This window comes from Gymnogyps californianus, chromosome 1 (assembly GCF_018139145.2).
Source record: "Gymnogyps californianus isolate 813 chromosome 1, ASM1813914v2, whole genome shotgun sequence".
Taxonomy (NCBI): domain Eukaryota; kingdom Metazoa; phylum Chordata; class Aves; order Accipitriformes; family Cathartidae; genus Gymnogyps; species Gymnogyps californianus.
Genome location: NC_059471.1, coordinates 136596025 through 136615699, shown reverse-complemented (window position 1 = coordinate 136615699; position 19675 = coordinate 136596025). Strand labels below are relative to the sequence as shown.

At 40.4% G+C, this 19675-nt stretch overlaps 1 protein-coding gene across 1 annotated transcript in view; it reads left to right on the top strand.

The window, feature by feature from the left end:
• Window positions 1–19675, top strand: part of ANO2 (anoctamin 2) — a 205885-nt gene that overhangs the window by 59871 nt on the left and 126339 nt on the right. The window contains exon 11 of the mRNA XM_050895205.1: window positions 18774–18908. Coding sequence (XP_050751162.1) covers window positions 18774–18908 — 135 coding nt within the window. The remainder of the gene's footprint in view (window positions 1–18773; window positions 18909–19675) is intronic.

Sequence of the window (19675 nt, the reverse complement as noted above, 5' to 3'; positions counted from 1 at the left end):
ATGAACTGTGATATTAACAAACAATAGAAAAAAAACCAAAATTTGTTTCTGGATAATTTATATACATAAGAAATATGACATTCATTAGCATTTATCTTTCGAATAATCAAACTCCAACTAGGTTTTATTACATGATCTGCTTGTACATACCCCTACACCTGCAAAAGCTGATGTTGGTAATATGGATAATCAATAATCTTTTAAAAATGTACTTATTATATTTTAAGTTAAAGTTGAAATACTGCATATAGTTTTTCAAAGACTTAACCATTAACTTGTAATGTGAGCAGAATTTGCCCTCTATTGGGAGCAAGATGTTTCAAATTGGCAAATGGTAGTGAGACTATCAAATCTTATTGAGATTCTGCAAGGCTTTGAAATTTCCTCTTTTCTGCCTTAATGTTTTTGTGCAGGATTTATGTACTTTTTGAATACCAGTTATTCCAGGCCAGGCTATTTTATGGAATAGGTAAACTCAGAACAAGATTACAACACCTGGTATGTTGTTAGTAAATATTACAAATGTTAAGTTAAACTGTGACTGGCTTGAGGAATTCTCAAGTTTTACCAGACCTGACAGCTCAGCTGAATTAAAAATAGAGGTACATCTGCTTACACTCCATCTTCATTTGTATTTTGCTGTCTCCATTGTAATGTTTCACTATACTGATATGATTTCATAGAAATTCTGTGGTTTAAACTTCTGTGAGAAAGAAAAAAAGGACCAGACATGTGCAATTGATTCTCTGTTCTCAGAGATGATTTTTCTTGCTTTTATCTTCTGTACTTTGCTTGACTGCAAGTTTGACTGTTACCACTAAAATAAATGTGGTTTTTATTTTCTAGGTAATGTTAGAGCTTTAGAGTATATATACCTGAAGAATTACCACCCTTTTCTTTCTGCAACTGAAAAAGGTTTTTGCATTTCTGTAGCGTGGGGGGTATTTGAGCTCAGTCTCAATGTGGATGCTTATTCCCGTGACAAATATCAGCCACAACTTGTGGATTTTGATAATTTACTGTGATCCTTCTTTCTTAGATTGGTTAGATTATACTTAACTTTTTTCTGGTTATGGGAGCGCTGTGTAACTTAACAAGTTTATATTCAGGCTTTGATGGACAGAAGAAGCAGCATTTATTTTGCCTTATACTCAAAGCCTGTTCTGACTGATGTTTTCAAATACATTATCTCTGTTGAAGTATGTTGCTTAAATAATATTCACATCCCAAAATTAATTAGACCTTTTAGTCTAATTTTTAATACAACTTGCAACAGTGTAAATCTTTTTAACTTTTCCTGTTTCACCTTTATTCAGTAAGAATGCAAATTGAAAGTCATTCTTTAACTGAAATGCCTATGCTGGAAGACTAGATATGGCACTGTAGAATTATTACAAATCATTCCCCGTGCCTCAGTACCTTGCTTCTGGCCCTACAGTTGTTGCCAGTTTCCAGGTGATTGTAGACCAAAGTTAGGAGCCACATATTTGTTATGCTCACTCTTGGCATAGACCGGGGCTTCTCTGAGGTCTCTTCTAAGGTCTGACATCCTGAGGGAATGCTAACTGCATCGTCAGTCTTAGAATATTTTCAAGTTCTTAATAACATAAAACCAAATAAAGGACCATTACGATATTTGCTGACAGTTCCATTCACCCCTGTGTCTTAATCTGTAAAAGTATTCTGCTCTGGCTTTATGTACCTCTTTGGACTACAGGGAAAAGCTAATTTTTTTGTAAATTAGGAAATGCATTTGTGAGTGAGGAGGGTTTCACCAAATGAGAACACGGTGCGTGTTACTTATTTCTATTCTACAGCAAAACAATTTCGGTTAAAAACTTCAAGGGAATATGTAGTGAAGATCATGCAGATAGTACAGTGTGAATTGAGGGTTGATTTGTAGAATTTTTATAACACCCCGTCTCTCAGTGCACATCCAAATATGAAATAACATTGCTTAAAACAAAGCCTGGCTAATGCAGTGCTTTATTTTCAAAAGCACATGAATGTCTAAATATAGCCATATGAATTCAATTTTTGCCTTTCATATATGTCTATTTTCAACTCAGATGAAGGGCATGATAAACATTTTTTGAGAGGGAAATTATGAATTATTTGCTAACAGATACCTTAGGCTAGACGTACTGAAAATGGTTTACCTCCTCTTTCAGTTACCCTTAGACTTGGAAGGCATGAGTGATATATTATCAAGTAGAGAAGGAAAGTTGCTGTTCTAGGATGTGCAGGGCTCTAGAGGTTTGTCTGTTATAATATACTTTTTTCTCATCCTAATTTAAGTATTGATTTCTACTAGAGAGGAGTTTCTCTAGTGTAGCTTTCTTGTAGGAATGCACTTATCAACAGTAGTTCCTCTCAATCCTTGTAATGTAATATAAAAGGTGTTATAAAAACGTTTGTGGTTCAGTGATTTTTTTCTATTTTGATGATGTTCTTTTCACAAATGAAGATGAGTTCAAACCCAGTTTTTAGCAATTTTTGCAGTTAATGTATTTGTTAGTTTCCTAAGGAGTAATACTACTGTTGATCCAGAGAGAGGGAAGACACTCCCTAGGAGTTTTATGAACCTGAGTAAAGAAAACAGGTTTTATGATTTTTTAATAAATGTTATAGTATGTTAATCAGAGTTTTAAAAATGTGATTCTAGAATTAATAGGTTGTCCTTAGACCTATCCTCTGCTCAAAGCAGGGCTAACTTGAAAGCCAGATCAAATTGCTCATGAGTTTTGAAATCTCTAAGGATGGAGATCACACAGCTTCTCTGAGCACCCTTTCGAGTACTGCACCACTCTCAGGGGGAAGAAATTTTTCCTTCTGTCCAGACCAAATTTTCCTTGGTACAACTTGCAGCCACTGTCTCTTGTCTTTTAGCAGTGTACCTCTAATGAGTTATAGCAAGTCAAGAAAATATACAGCAAGTATAAGAATTTATAATAAATTATATTTCTGGTTGAATGCAACCTTTATCACTTAGGAGCTCTAAATGACATGAAGTAAGTATGCTAAGGTTACTGATATCACAAAGGGGTGGTTATTCTTCTGAGACAAAAGCTTACTTAACTCCTGGAAAACTGGCAAGTTATCTTCTTAATGGACATCTTCAAACACCTGCAGAGGGGAACCCATGTATGAACTGAAATTCTGGATAGGGGACCATCATCATAGAGGGGAGGTCCCCTCTTATTATCTTGTTATTAATATAAGATTACCTCACCCTAGGGAAGTCAAGCAGAGCTAGCTCATTTTTAATTATGGTGGTGCTTATTTTAATATTAGTGCTTCTAAAAGGTCCCAGCTCATCAGCTCCTTCTAATCCATCTCGTTTTTCATGTTTTCATTTCTATTTCCTATTACTAGAACTTCACTGAACTTCTTAATAACTAACAGGCTACATTATCTATAGCATGATTACTTTCAAAGCTCCATGTGCCTGTTTATGCTTATCTTGCTGTAAAGCCTAAAACTGGGAAGACATGGTCATTGTAAAGATTAAGACTGTGTATACAATAATTCTTTTTGCAGGAGTAAGTGGAAAAGTGTGTTAACCAAAATATTATTTATAGTGTATAGCATGTAAATCAAAACTTGGGAGTTTCTGTTACTCAAACTGTCTACCTAATATATTTCCTCCTTCCTATTTTTAACAGTGTTTTTCTTTGGTATGGAAAATTGTTTCAACTTCATGTGTGATGAATTCTGGCCCATCATTGCAGTGTGCCCGTGTTGAACCTGCTCTTGACTGAACAGTCACCAGTTCCCCCCTGTTCCTGAATATGAATGCTGTCTTCCTAAAGCACAGCAGCCTGTAGCTTTCTCTTCCTGGCAGTCTTTAAAGCAATGACAGACCTATGATGTTCCGAAGTTTGATTGTCTTGGCTCTGGATACTGTTGCCTTCACTTTCACTGTCTTGGGGCCTGTGTAGTGCAGTGTTCAATGTAAGCAATCAGGCCCCAAAAGTGTTGTTACTGGTTTGCCTTTTTACCTTTTTTCTTCTTCCATCAATCTTCACTACAAAAACCAAAAAGGAGTATATCTGCTTACCCTACTTAGGATAGAGTAGTTTTAAAGGAGTGATAAGAAAAGGGGAGTTCTGCTGAAATGGTGGTTTTATTGTCTTTAGAGATAAGTGTTTCTTCCTTGGCAAAAGTGTGGTTAAGATCAATTTCTGGTACAACATTCCCCTAATTGTGGCCATCTATCCTGCTTAATGCGTTAGCAAATCACTGCTGCTTTCACCACCATGCTTTGTAGCCACATCTTCATCTCTTAAGAGAGAACATTTGTCTCCACATACTGTCTAGAACTCTAAGAACTTGAAAATGAAGGTCTGTGGTGCCCTCCCTAATTCCACAGGCACACTCAAATGTTGTTCAATCATTGTTGATGATAACTTTGGGGTTATTGATCCTCAAAGTGCAGATTCTCCTGTATGTTTTAATTCCTCTGCTTCCCTGCCACTCTTCTGTTACTATTGTGAATTAACCTAGTGTCCTGGTTTCGGCTGGGACAGAGTTAACTCTCTAGTTAACCTAGCCAAACGTCTGATCTTTGTTTTTTATGCAATGTAACCACTTTGGCAGAAAACAACCTTGTAATACGTGGTTATCTCACAGGGATGGAACAACTCTCTCTAATGCTTGCCTCAGAGCTAAGCCTAATCAGTCCAGACTAGTATTTTGGGAGATATATATATACAGTGCCCCACTCCATGGTGGGCTGGCTGACCCATCAGGTCAGTCTTACACTTCCCAGATTTGCAACAAATACCTGTATCTTTTCTGAAAGCCAGGTTTCAAAGCAGGGAACAGTGAGGCCTGCCTCCTATATACAGCCAGCAGACTGAGAGCCGTGAGCTCCCTTCACACCCTCCCTCTGCAAGGCTCACATGACTGTCACCAGCTTCCATAAGGCTGCAGAGAGAAAAGAAAACTCCCCCATGGTAGATGTGCAGGGTAATATCCAGTTCCTAATGCCTGGAGAATAGTTATGAACTTTTCTCTCTGCTGAAGCAACTGCTAGGTCAGGTGATTATTTACTACCTTCTGAGTAAGACATCACTTATAGCGTGGGATCTATCCACTGTTACAATGAGGAGATTTTCTCTACCTGCCAGTTTGATTCCTTATTTAACAGAAATGCCTTTTCAGTGGAAACCAAGTATGTTTCAGGCTTACCCATTGATTCTTTTCTTTTATAACCCCTTTTCTTCACTGTGTGCCAGTGGGGGAAATCCTCATGTTTTGGATTTCCCTTTCCCTTTGAGGGAGGAGGGAGCTTGCTTTCTTTTTGGATATTAGCGATCAGTGTGTTTAGAGGGTTGTGCTTTCCCCCTTAGCCTGGTAAATTACTGTAGCATTCAGAGACCACACTGATTCATGGGAACCTGGAGAGGGTCCCCTTATGCCAGGTGGATAATGATAGTAAAAAACAGTTCTTTGTGGTAAATAACTAAATTACTCAGTTCCAATACAGAAGTATGGGAACACTATGCAATTCTTCCCTGACTGCCTTTAGCAGGCATATCTTCAACATTCACAAAGATACTGAGGCTATATGCAAGGAATTCTTTATTAGGAAAAAGAGAAAACAGCTTTAAGCCTGGGAAAGTGCAGTAATCGAACAAATATAGCATTAAGTAGAAAAATGCCCATGAGCTCTACCAGTAACTTTGGCAGTGGTCCATCTAGCTCCTTTCCAAACCTCTACTGAGAATGTGCCTGAGGCAATAATCTGAGCATATCTTCTTGCTATAACCCTTTTGCACTTTGAGTCCAACATCTTTTTATAGTTCCAAGGAACTCTACAACAAAGATTCATTCCCAACATGGGGTACATTCAACTTCTTTCTTACAATTCATCATCGTTAAAGCACTAGGTACAGTGGGAAGTGCTATGCCAGCATCCACGCAGCCTTGATGTTGTCCTTTGTGCCAGTTTTTACAGAAGAGAGCTTCCTGGAGGGAGCCAGAAGCAGGTGGGACCCTGGAACAGAGTCCTAGCTGTTGAGAAATGAACACTTTCTCCATCATTATAATTCTTTCCCCTTTCCAGTGTCTGTGTGATCTCATTGCCCCTTATGACCTTAGTTTATTTGTGAATGGACTTTTGTATCATGTCATATGTCCATTAAATGGACTGCATATTAGATGCTTGATGCTAGGACAGCACTTTTCATCTGCAGTTGTAGGGAGTTTCTCCTCCACCCCTGGAACTTCTCATCACAGGGCTTACATGAGTGCTCCAGCCTGTGTTTATTGCAAAGCAGAGGGTTTTTGCTCATGGCGCGTAAATCACTGAAGAATTTGTATTGAATTATTCTGCTGGATGCAGGCCTGTGACTGGAGTGAGATGATTTACTTACAGCTCTGCATTTCATAGACTTTGCCAGTCCTGTAGGAAGTGGTTCTCTCTCTGTCTGTTCTGGCAAGAGCTTGGTCTTATTTATTGGTGCTTGTATGAGAGACAGAATTTTAAACCAGTAGGCTTGTATTGCAGTGGTGAGGAGAACCAGATCCCTATTTTCTGATAAACATAATTCCTATGCTTCAGGTCACTGTCTGAGCACTAAGATCCTCATTACCATCCAGATTCCTCACTCCTTCCGTGGGATTTTGAAAAGCTAGATCCAGCAAAAGATGTGCACATCTACATCAGGACTTATGCAAAGCCAAGGCTCTGAAGACTGAATTTGTTGCTGTGCAACTTCCTGGTGCCTCCCCCTTGGATTGTGTAGTTTTGTAGGCAGCTAGATTTCAGTTTTATCTGTGTGCAGAACTGTCTCAGGCTAAGTTTTGTAGTGCCTGTATGATGCCTAGACTTCACAGCCAGAAACTTATATTTCTTAATGGACTTGAGCGATAGGTCCCAATCCAACAGGTATCTTTGGAGGTGATATCAGTGTATTTTGATGGTGTGCTGGGTTTGTGTAGTGAGGGAGGGGCTACAGGGGTGGCTCCTCTGAGAAGCTGCTAGAAGCTTCCCTGGCTCCAACCCAGACCCGCCTTTGGCCAAGGCCGAGCCCATCAGCAACAGTGGTTGCGCCTCTGTGATAGTGTATTTAAGAAGGGGAAAAAACTCCCGTGAGGTGTGAGAGTAAGATGGAGGAAGAAGAAAAAGAAGAAGAGGAGGAAGAGGAGGAGGAGCTGTAGCATGAGCAGGAGCAGCAGCAGCAGCAGCAGCTACGGTAAAGAGAGCAGGTGAGGAAGAAGAAGATGGCAGAAGAAGAGAAGCTCCAGTGAGGAGAGGAGTGGGATGTGAGAGAAACAACCATGCAGACACTGAGGTCAGTGAAGATGGAGGAGAGGGAGGAGGCGCGCCAGAGCAGAGATTCCCCAGCAGCCCGTGGAGGACCCCGCGCTGGAGCAGGTGTCTGGGCCCAGAAAAAGCCGTGACTCTGCGGGAGAGCCCACGCTGGAGCAGTTTGCAGAGGACTGCAGTGCGTGCAAAAGGACTTGAGTTGGAGAAACTCATGGAGGACTGACCCCCGTGAGAGGGACCCCATGCTGAGGCGGAGAAGAGTGTGAGGAGCCCTCCCCCTGTAGAAGGAATGGCAGAAACAATGTGGGATGAACTGACCACAACCCCCATTCCTGCCCCCTGCGCCGCTGGGGCGGGGAGGAGGTGGAGGTATCAGGAGCAAAGCTGAGCCCGGGAAGAAAGGAGGGTGGAGGGAAGGTATGTTTTTAAGATATGGTTCTATTTCTCATCATTCTACTCTGATTTGGTTGTTAACAGATTAAACTGGTTTATTTTTCCCCCAAATCGAGTCTGTTCTGCCTGTGACCATAACTGGTGAGTGGTCCCTCCCTGTCCTGGTCTCGACCCACGAGCTTTTTTTGCTGTATTTTCTCCTCGCCATCCCACCGGGGGGAGAAGTGAGTGAGTGGCTGCATGGTGCTTTGTTGCTGGCTGGGCTTAAACCACGACAGATGGGAAATGAAACTGTTCTTTTAAACTGGAGAACATAAGCTAGAGGTGGGAGGCCACATTTGGAAACAAAAGAGAAAGTCCTGCACATTTTTATATACATGCATACAAATATTTGTAGGCATCTAAGGTGTGTATGGCTGGGAACTTCAGGGAGTAGAAAACAGTTGCTGCATTTGGGTGGTTACAGTTCTGCTTATCTTTCTTGTAAAACTGCTCTTGACATCTTAATCTCTGTAGAAAGTTCTGGCTATGGCATGCTGGGGTGAGAGGAGGTCCTTTTCTGACTCCTTGAGCACTTACCAGCGGTTAAGACCAACCCTTGTCATCTGGTTTAAAGGTATACCCCAATATTAAGATGCTTTGTATGAGAATCCTCTCTCTCTCTGTACATGAGTTACATTAGGACAGACCATAGCTTTGTCTGATCCAGTAACCTGTCTCTAACAGTGGACAAAACCAAGATGACAAGGAAGAGATTAAGAACTGGGCACCATGTAACAGTTACCCCCAGAAAACCCTTGCATAAAGGTTTCCAACATGGGAAATCTCTGAACTTCCACAGTCAGTAGAGAGAGCAGAAAAATGAACATTTTAATGCAACATTGAGCAGGTGATTACTGCTGTTGTGTGTTACTGTCTTGGTGGAATAGTTGCAATTGAAGTGTTCAAAGATCACAGAAGCACAGGATTGTTGAGGTTGGCAGGGACCTCTGGAGGTCATCTGGTCCAAACCCCTGCTCAAACAGGGCCATCTACAGCCAGTTTCCCAGGACTGCGACTAGAAGTTTTGTGAGTATATCTAAGGAGAGAGACTCCACAGCCTCCCTGGGCTACCTATTCCAGTGCTCAGTCATCTTCACAGTAAAAAAGTGTTTCCTGATGTTTAGCGGGAACCTTCTGTGTTTCAGTTCATGCCCATTGCCTCTTGTCCTGTCACCAGGCACAACTGAAAAGAGCCTGGCTCCGTCCTGTTTGCAGCCTCCCTTCAGGTATTTACATATATTAATAAGATCCCCCTTGAGCCTTCTCTTCTCCAGGCAAAACAGTCTCATCTCTCTCAGCTTTTCCTCATAGAGGAGGTGCTCCAGTCCCTTAATCATCCTTGTGGCCCTTCATTGGACTCTCTCCGGTATGTCCATGTCTCTCTTGTACTGAGGAGCCCAGCACTGGACACAGTACTCCCACTGTGGCCTCACCAGTGCTGAGCAGAGGGGAAGGATCACCTCCCTTGACCTGCTGGCAATACTTCGTTTAAAGCAGCCAAGGATACCATTCACCTTGTTGCAGCAAGGGCACATTGCTGGCTCATGTTCAGCCTGGTGTGCACCAGGAGCCCCAGGTTCTTTTCTGCCAAGCTGCTTTCCAGCTGGGTGGCCCTGAGCAAATACTGGTGCATGGGGTTGTTATTCCCCAGGTGCAGGACCTTGCACTTCTCCTTGTTGAACTTCATGACGTTCCTGTCAGCAAATTTCTTGAGCCTGTTGAAGTCCCTCTGGATGGGAGCATGACCCTCTGGCATATCAGTCACTCCTCCCAGTTTTGTGTCATCTGCAAACTTGCTGAGGTTACACGCTGCTCCATCAACCAGATCATTAATGAAGATGTTAAAAAGAACTGGACCCAGTATTGACCCCTGGCATACAGTGCTAGTCACGGGCCTCCAACTAGACTTTGTGCCACTGATTACCACCCTCTGGGCCTGGCCATTCAGCCAGTTTTCAATGCACCTCACTGTCTACTCATCCAGCCCATACATCAACAGCTGCTCTATGAGGATCTTATGGGAGACAGGGTCAAAGGCCTTACTGAAGTCCAGATAGACAATATTCACTGCTCTCCCCTCATCTACCAGGCCAGTCACTTGATAGAAGTTTATCAAGTCAGTCAAGCATGACTTCCCCTTGGTGAAGCCATGCTGACTACTCCTGATGATTTTCGCATCTTTAATGTGCCTGGAAATGGTTTCCAGGATTAGCTGCTCCATCACCTTCCCTGGGATTGAGGTGAGGCAGATCAGCCTGTAGTTCCCTAGGTCCTCCTTCTTGCCCTTGAAGACGGAAGTGACATTTCTTCTCCTCCAATCTTTGGGCACTTCTCCCAGTTGCCATCATTGATCAAAGATCATCGAGAGTGGCCTTGCAATGCCATCTGCCAGCTCCCTCAGCACTTGTGGGTGCATCCCATCAGGGCCCATGGACTTATGTATGTCCAGTTTGCTTAAGCACTCCCTGACCTGATCCTCTTCCACCAAGGCTACATCTTCCTTGCTCAAACCTTTCCCCCTGATCTCTGGGACCTGAGATTCCTGAAGGTCTGAAAGATGATGAACCAGAAACTCTTGCATGCATTTAACTTACAGGATGCATTTGAATGTGCGTTGTTTGCCTTTCCATTTGTAATAGTCTCAGAAGACTTGAGGACTAGCAGTTTAAATTCTAGTTAAACAAGAAAGTTCTGTAACTCCCTTATTGTCTCAAAATGACAAAAGGCAAGCCTTGCTATCTCAAGGTGTGCAGTAGTACTGTGACTAAAAAAGGATTTATTGTACTTGTCTTTTACTGGAAATTATACATCTGTATTAGCCACTAGATGGTGTCTATCTGACAGTAGTAATACAGTGCAAGTACTTACAAGCACTTACTTACTAAAGCAAATACATGAAATGAATTCAGACTCTAGTAAGGCTTAGCTATATTAATTTGAAAAGCAAGAAAGCTTTAATGAAATATTAGTTATTATAAATCAAAGTTATTTATGAAAAGAAGTCAGTATTTCAGCTTCAAGATCTGTTAACCTAGATGCTGAAAATCATGCAAATTATCTTGTGAAAACTGAAGATTAGGAAAGTGATAAAATATCAGTGACCTCAGATTTGTTCAAGGTAAAAACTAGGGCAAACATCTCATTTGCAAATAAGAAAAGCCAGAAAAGCAAGTCATAATAGGTGTTAAAAAAATAGGAAGAAAAAGACTAGGTAACCTCCCTGTCAGTCTAAAAGAAAGGCTGATTCACTGTATCATATTAAATAGGTTACTCCTTATTTGTAGGAGCTTGTAGAGTTTATTATGAGAGAAAATGTTATATGTATAACTGAACGAATTATTTGTTTCTTACATAGAGCCTCACTTGGTGTGCTGAGGTGTTTATGAAGTGAAACTGTACTTCTTTCCTCATAGGTAACCTCTATTGATTTACATTAGTATTGACTCAGCCTCAGGTAGCCAGGCTACCTGCAGTGGATTTTTAATTTGCCAGGTTTGGAGGCTTACTGACAATTTTGAATGCTAAAGTATGCTAGAGAATAAAGTAAAGAAAGCTAAAGAGAGACACTGTGTGTACGTAGGTTGTCTTATGCATGAGTTCTTCAAAGTGACGGGACAAACTGTATTGCTACTCTTGCTGAAAATGTCTCTCTTTAGTAAGGTGTGCTGTGGCTACTGCAGTCTCAGAGACATGTAGAACTTTTGTAGGCAAAGAACATGACAGGCAAATCCAAACATCAACAGAATAATGTAACCAGGCACTTAATACTTTCAAACACTATGTAAGGTTAAGGACTGCTATTACTGCACCTAAATTGCTATGTATGAGTACATTATTATTTTTATGTTCCTGCAAATCACATTCTCTTTGTGTCTAGCTCTCTGATAAAAGGTCTCTTTAACCATAGGGATCTGGACACTTTACAAAGGCCATGCACAAATCAAAAAATGCTCTGTAGAAACACTGAAGCTTTGTATTCTCCCATAACAGAGGGGAGAATGCAGTTACAGTGCTTCTGACTAACCAGAATCATGTTGCTTGCTTATACAATTGGTAGGTAGTCAGCCTTAATTTCTGTCTCAGTCACATTACATGTCTACTCATTATGCTTCTATTGTTCTTTGTATTACAGTCAGTAAACAAAGGCTTTTTTCAGTTTATAATCCGTCACCACAAACTATGCCCTTTCAGCTGTATTCTAACAATTTCTTGGAATGGAAGCAATAAGGTTTGTGAATCTATGAAGCTCAATGAGAGACTTAACCTGGTTTTATTTCTTTACAGGGTAAGGTTTGATGTTTTGCTATTTTAAATTGCAGTTAATACACAAATTCTGTGTTTTTTATTCTAGATATTTTTCCCAGGTTTTGGAATACATTAGAATTTGAGAACTTGAATATTCCCTTCCTCCACACGCATCACCTTCTCCCTAAACAGTACCCTGTCACTGTGTTGAATAGTACTTATTTCTTAAGAGCCAAGAGACTAGGGGAAAACATAGTTCTACATCTACGTCAATTTCAAAATTTCTGTTCTCTAAGGAGCTGCAATATTTTGACAGTGTTTTTTTGTCCTATAATGGATCACAAGTAATATTTCACAGTGCCTTGGAAGAAAATATATCTGTGGCTGGTATAATCTGTAATTTAGGCAGATTTGGCTCCAGACTTCAGGTACCATTGGAGGACACAGCAAATATTTGTTAACTAATGTTTTCAAACCAGAACTTTAACTAAAAGGGCTTGATTAAATGGCTCTTGTGGCATCTTGCCTCATTCTACTTTCAGGCAAAAAGGGTCAGATTCGTAGTTTCTCTGTTGGTCTTTGGTGAATGGTCTTAGTCAGAAGCACTGCAGATGACTCAAGTGCATTACTTGCTGGAGAAAACGCACAGGGTATGAAGTCTTTTATAGAAATCAAAAACCAGGCTGTGGCTCTGAACTTGTTTCCAGGTCTTACTGATCTGGTACCAAGTGTTCCAAAGTGAATGAGGGATGTTTGCAGATGTGGACACAAACATGAATGTTAGAGCTAGCTTTCAGCATTTAGGGTTTGATTTAGGGTTCTTGCATGGGCTTATCAACTATTTTCACAAGCACCCTTATAATCACTCTCTACTGGATAGTCTTGATCTTTATCTCCATGTGCTCTTACCTTGGACAGAGGGTCCTTTCTTTGTTTTCTGTACACAGAACCAGTTGGCCTTTCTAATGGACTTTTTATTTCCTGCCTCAGACTCAGCTGCATTGCAATTTAGCTGAGGTTCTGTAGTTGTTTTTTTTTTCTCCTCTTAAAATTTTAATAAAAAAAGTTTTTCAGCCTCTTGGCAAGTTGTTCCAAGGGGAGTTGTCTTCTGCCAGGAGCCTTTCTTGGCTTCCATATTGCTCCATTTGGTGCACTCTCTGTATATCTGGATTTAGCACTGATGTGTTTCTTCTTGGGACTGTCTGGACAGAATATGTGCGTATATGCTATCGGGCAAAAACATGGTAGAAATCTCTAGGATCTCTGGATGCACAGCAGCCTCAGTGCTGCTGCTGAGCGGTAATTCCACCCAGGTGTCCCAGATGGTTGTAATAAATGCTTGAATCCTGCCCTGAGAAAATTTTCAAGTGGAGAAAAAATTACAAATTCAGAAAAGTTTGAACATAGGCAACTCTACCTGGAGTGAAATGATGGGGTATACAGAGATGTTATGTCCTGTTCCTGATTCTGTTATAGTGACTGGGGTTTTCTCTATACTTCAGCAGTCTTTCTGAAATAAGTCTACAGTTTTGAGATGGAAACTTCAGTTTGGTGGGAACTATTATCTCAGAAACAAGGAAGAATCTCCTGTGCTCTGAACTTTGTATGTGCTAGAAATTAGTTCTGTGTTTGTAAGGGTAGTCATTGTTCTACCTTTGGTTTAATGGTAGATTTTCTTCTGGTGACACAGCCCAAAGCTCAGAACAAAATTGTGTTCTTGACCCCCTGCAACAGGTTGCCATTTTCTCCACTGGTCTGTCGCAGTTGTTCATAGGCCTACACTGTGAACTGGCTTTCTGTGGGTCAGAAAGGGAATGCACACCTGGGCTGGAAGCACAGGACGCACACCTGGGGAGGGAAAGAAAGTTTTTAAACTGACTCTGGTAGCAGAGATGTTCTGACATGAAACTACACTTTGAGAGGACTGCTTGTCCTTTCTCCCAACAGTAGAAACACCAGAATTTTGTCCACAATCTGTGTGAATATGTTTATTTTGAAGGCGTAAGTGACTTGTTTGACCGTTTGCACAGGGGGAAGCCTACCCAATAAGTAGCTGTAAATCAGTTTAGTTTTGCATAGAAACTATTGCATAGAAACTATTCCACCACCATAGGGGTGGCGGAATGAATTGTGGCAAACATGAAATAACAGCTGGCCTAGAATGGAGTGTGGAAATTAAAAGACTGAAGAGTTTTGAACAGATTTCCCAGTTAGGTGACTCAGTGTCCACAGCATCTTTTCCTTGCTTTTTTAACTTTGTTCCTGAACGACTCCAGAGTTCTTTCCAGCGTGTGTCACACACCACATGCTTTATTCGCATTCCAGGTATCCCACACTTGTTTTTACAGAGTCAAAAACTAAGGGTTTTTTTCCTTCTCTCTTTCTCCCCTCTTCCCCAAATCTTAGTCTATTTGTAAATTGCACAACTTGGCATGGAAGCACTGTGACCAACGTGCAAGCATAGAGTTTAATTATCAGTTACTCTTTTTGATGTTGGTTTGGCAACCAGACAGACAGAAGTGCATTGCAGATGTCTGGTTCAAGTGTTACATGGGCAAAGCAGAGTAAACATTTTCACTGCGTCCTTCTCAATGCTCCTCAATACTTCTTATTCTAACTCTGCCATGAGAGAGAATACACTTTCTACAAGTGGTGGTTGTTGTAGTTTTTTAATGCTGTTTCTGATCATTTGCTTGAGGTGCAACTTTTGTTCAGCTTCTGAAGGAGTTATGGATGATTTGGCCAAATCTTTCCTTAAAGACATGATTCTTACTCAAGAGAACTTAGTGTTTGGCAGGTGGCCATTTTACCAGCATTCAAAAAGTCTTCCAAAGTGAAAGGCACAAAATTTCACCGTATACCCTAACACACAGAACAAAATACTTGGCTGCTGCTTCTGACAGGAGCAGTATACCTTCATTATCAAAGCCATTTGCCCCTTGCTTTGGATGAGAACTGCTGTCCTCATTACATATGTGTATATAAAGGGACATTTCTCTACATTAGAATACAGCTAATGTGGAAATAAAGCTCATGCAATGCAGAGGGCATGCTTTTTTTGCGGCACTCTGCAGTGGGCCATCCATGAGCGTACTTTGGAAAGGATTAGTCCTTAGCTTTGTCTGGATAGATGTGAACTGGATGTGAGTTAGCTACTGAGGTAGGGCAAAACTCTCATCTCAATTCTCCTCTTTTTCCATGCCAGCATAAATCATGAGTAATTCCTTGAGTATAATAAAGTAAGACTGGCTTTATCCCAATGTAAATGAGAGAAGATGCCAAGTTCTTGGTGTAAATATACAAAAACTTGTAAAAAATCCTTTTCTTGATGTACATCTTACTCTACCCTTGAAGAATACATTTTTTTTCTCTTCATTCACTACAATCATTCTAATTTTTTTCCTTTTAGTGTGAAAATACAGAGGGGCTAGTATGTCCCCATTTGAGAAAACATCATCCTGCTTTCAAAGTGAAATAGCATTGCAATTTGCTAACATGAAACTCTCGACTTGAGTAGGGGTGGAATGATTTCAAACCTTGTAAAACTATGCCGGTGTGCCTTTCTTAAGAGATTTTTAGATGGGTACTAGAAAGAAACCCACCTCATGATATTCTTAAGGTCTGAGCCAAAAATCACTGAATCCAGCTGTGGCTGCAGTAGATGTTGTCACAGGTGGTCACAGGTGTTTGCAGAGGCTTGACTTCTATTCAGAGCAATGGGAGAACAGTTCTTGGGACGTGTCAAAAAAGGAAGGAAAATGTCCACATGCTGTGTTTTTCTAGCTTGATAAACTGAGATTTATATTTATCATCATGCATCCAAGCACTGTCATTGCTTCTCCTTACATTATTTCACTTTCTGGCACATTGATGGACTGAGCTTGGGCACAGCAGTCTTAATTATTTTTCTTTTTCAAAACAGTTAAGCCACAGAACATTGTGCAGTTTTCTTCTTGGCAACTGCTTTTTTCCATACTGCCAGGACACTGTTGAGCTCTTCTCACTTCCTCTTGGCATAGATGCAAATAGCAACCCTTTGCTTTATAGGTTACAGATCGCATTTATCACTGGAAGGCTTAAAAATTCTAGAGGAAGCCTCATGAGCCATAAGCTTCAACTGCATTGACCCTGGTCAGCTGCTCTTCAATGCTTCTGGGATTTGAACACTTTCTGTGCTAATTTGTGGCCTTTTGTCAAAACAATAGACAGTTTAGAACAGCTCAGATTGTGGACTATTTTTCATGTCTGCTTTGACCTATTTGGAGCACTGTACTAGCTATGCATGTTGCCCAACTCTACAAATAAGGAAGGAGTAAGAAGACAGATAATTAGAATAATTCCTCTCTCTTCCTTCTTGTTCCATGTTGTTAGGATGTGTTCAATGATGTTTGCCGTACTGTCAAATGCAAGGTATGTCACTTCCCAATCAGGAGGAAACTTGAGAGCAAATTGAGCCTCCCTCTGTCCAAGGCCATTGCTGCTGTATGTTGACTCACACAGGAGGCTTGAAGAAAAGCTATAGGACATCTGATTATTTCTATATTTTAATCAAGTATTTCCTCCCTCACTTCATATTAAAAAAAATATTAAAGAACAACAAATGTGAAAATAAGGAAAAACTACTTCCTAAAAATTACCTGCAAAATTATCTGGCATGTGCCAGGTTACAGGGTAGTCCCACAGTATTTAGATTATATTTGCAACATAAATATTTACGTTTATCATTTTATAAACTATACTATATCATATAGCATCATATTTCCTTATATTCTGTGCAAATGTGATAATCCGTTGCCCCAAGGTGCTTAAAAACTACGCTGTGGTGTGAATGTAGAGTTACTAAGCTGATATATGTTGTTTAAAGACTGGTTACTGCAAACACTATTCCCATTCTGACTTGTGCAAGTTGTCTTTCTGAAACAAAAGAGAATTACACAGCTAATTAATTAAGCTATTGCCATTCGAGTCACTCTGTCATGATTTCACTCATGTTGTTTGATACTTTACACAGTCTGTTGCTTATGATAGCCTTGCAAATGTCAGGTGTAGGGGCTGTACTCCTTTCCCAGAAGATTCCTGAAATTTCCCTTGCTTTTGTGCTGGTTCTCCAAGTTATGGCATCCCCTTATACTGAAGATAATGTTGTCTGTGTATCACCTTAAACTGCTTTTGTTCTGTTTTCCCTTTTATGGTTGCATGTACTCGTCCTAAAGGCTAAGCGAGGTTGGTTAAACATAAGCAAATGTAGGCACTCATGTAAGGCAACACTGAACTAGGCATGACCGCACTGCCCGCTTTCCTAGGTGAGAGCCTAGGAATGTGAAGTTAACTGCAGCTGTGATGATGTGAGAACAACAGCAGGAACTGTAGTAATAAAAAAACCCACTGTTGCTACCCTTACTCCTTTCATCTGAGCTGGAAGCGACTGTGGAGGCTTGTCTCGTTGTACCATGGCGCTCTGCCTTGGTTGCACTCCTGCCCCTGCCTCTCCTGTGGCAGGAACAGCCTGGCCCTGCGGTCTAGCTTCTGGAGTAGAAAATTTCAGTTTTGCTTATGCTGCTGAATGGACTTGAGCTGAACTCTACAGACATGGAGGTTTGTCATTAAATTCTGTCAGAATATAATTATATCTGTTACAAGAAATCCTGGGCCTCCAAAAATCTCGTTTAACCATTTTCACTAGGAATAATTTAAATCTGGGGTGCTAAGCTTGGGTAAAACTTTCCTAGTATGAGTGAGTTCAGAATCAATCTCAAAGTGGGATTGTGCTCAGCCTTCATGAGGACCAAGTCTTGTCTTTCTTTTGTTAGACATGTTATCTTGAAATTCTTTTTGTTCTTTCTACCAGCACAGCGTGAATGTATGTCTCACTGATTCAAATGCAATGTCATGCCCTGAGTGCTCTCTGTATAGCTGCTTTCTGTCCAGCATTCCTCTATCTTATTCTCTGGCTTGTGAAATGTTTCTAACCGTGTTGCTTTTTATCTAAATTTAGTCTCATTTTAGTGATGGTTAGTTCTTGAGCTCTCTGAAGCTCTTGGTGGTTTGCAATATTTGTAATTACTCCTAACAGTACTTCGGAATGATCTGTGAGTTTCGTCTATGTTTAGTTTACTTCTTGCAGTGTGATTCATGAAGATGTTGGGCTGAGTACTAGCACATATTTATCAACATCTACAGTGAACTGTTCCTCGGAGCAAAAACTGTTTTTTCAAACCAGCTGTCCAGAGACCATTAATTTGTCAAAATTATTTATTCTTTCTGAAAAGGCAGTGCTAAGTGTGCAATTAAACCTTCCTTCTTTAACAGCAATTCAAGATTACTAGTCTTTTAAGATATCAGAGGATGTTGTCAGTATGTTCCCACAGATGTCATTTCCATGACTCCCACCAATTGAATCCAGGAGGACTACAGAGGCAAAGAATTATGGCATATCTAGATACTCTTCTGAGGAGCTGAATCCTTTCCAGTGTTTTCTGCTAAACATTTGGTTGAAATTCTGCTACTCTTGATGGAAGTGAGGGATATTTCACTGACTTCATTTAAGAGATGCAAAAGCCGCAATCTTCCCTGAGCAGATATTAAGTATGTATTATAATGATACAGAACCGTCTTTAACTTCTCAGAATGGAGAATCCCAAACTGCCCAGATCACCCCCTTCATTTGGTGATACTGACTTCAAGATACTCAGGTTTTTCATCCATGTCTTTGACAATTAGTATTTTAACTTTCAGGGATTGTTAAGAAGCTGTAAAACACATTTGAAAATTATAACCTTGACACATGCTGGGTTTTTTTTCCTCTCTTCTCTTTCAGAAAGTATTTTGGAGAAAAGATAGGACTTTATTTTGCATGGCTGGGTTTATATACAGAATTCCTCATTCCAGCTTCAGTAGTCGGGATTATTGTATTTCTTTATGGATGTATAACCATTGAGAGTGACATTCCTAGGTAAGCTTCTCTGTGATCAATAATTTGTTACTTGAAAATTATAAGACTGTGATTTTTGTTAGTAATCCTTAGTGAGAATAATTGCTTTTAAGATATTTGAAGAGCAGTGATGTATCATTAACAACCCTCTGAGCATTAGAAATACACATGCATTGACTGGATAAGACATTTGAATGACACACATTTATTTGGCTGTTCAGTGTTGCAGCTCCTGAAACAGAAATGTTCAGTGAGTCTACTGCATTATTCTAAGTTCTTTTTTATGACATCGATTTGCTTTTTATGAATGCACAAATCTCTACGCTCACCCAGAAAGACATTGTGCAGAACTCACTGAAGTTAATGATGATACACTGCCCAGTACTCTTGGATTACTTTGTTCTTCTTAGTAAAATCAGGCTATTTGCACAAGGAATATGAACAATAGTTAGCAGATTTAGTATATTTGGTATTCACAGTATCCTTCTTGACAGTTACAAAAAAATGTTGAGTTTTGTGCTGTGTGTCCTGAGGGTGTTATACTAAACAAAACCTGCCAAATTGACACAGTGATGTTAATGTCTGCTTCTCCATGAAAAAAAGGACGCTTCCTCTGTGTTGTCTGTGTCTGACTTCTGGTGGAGACAGGATACTGGATTACTAGTACTGCTGGTCACACTCGTGGCAGTTCCTGCATTCTCTCAAATGAATTGGCAACTTTTAAAGTGGATCACTGCGGTAGGACATTATTGCTGATAGGTAAATGATGAATAACAACACATCACAGT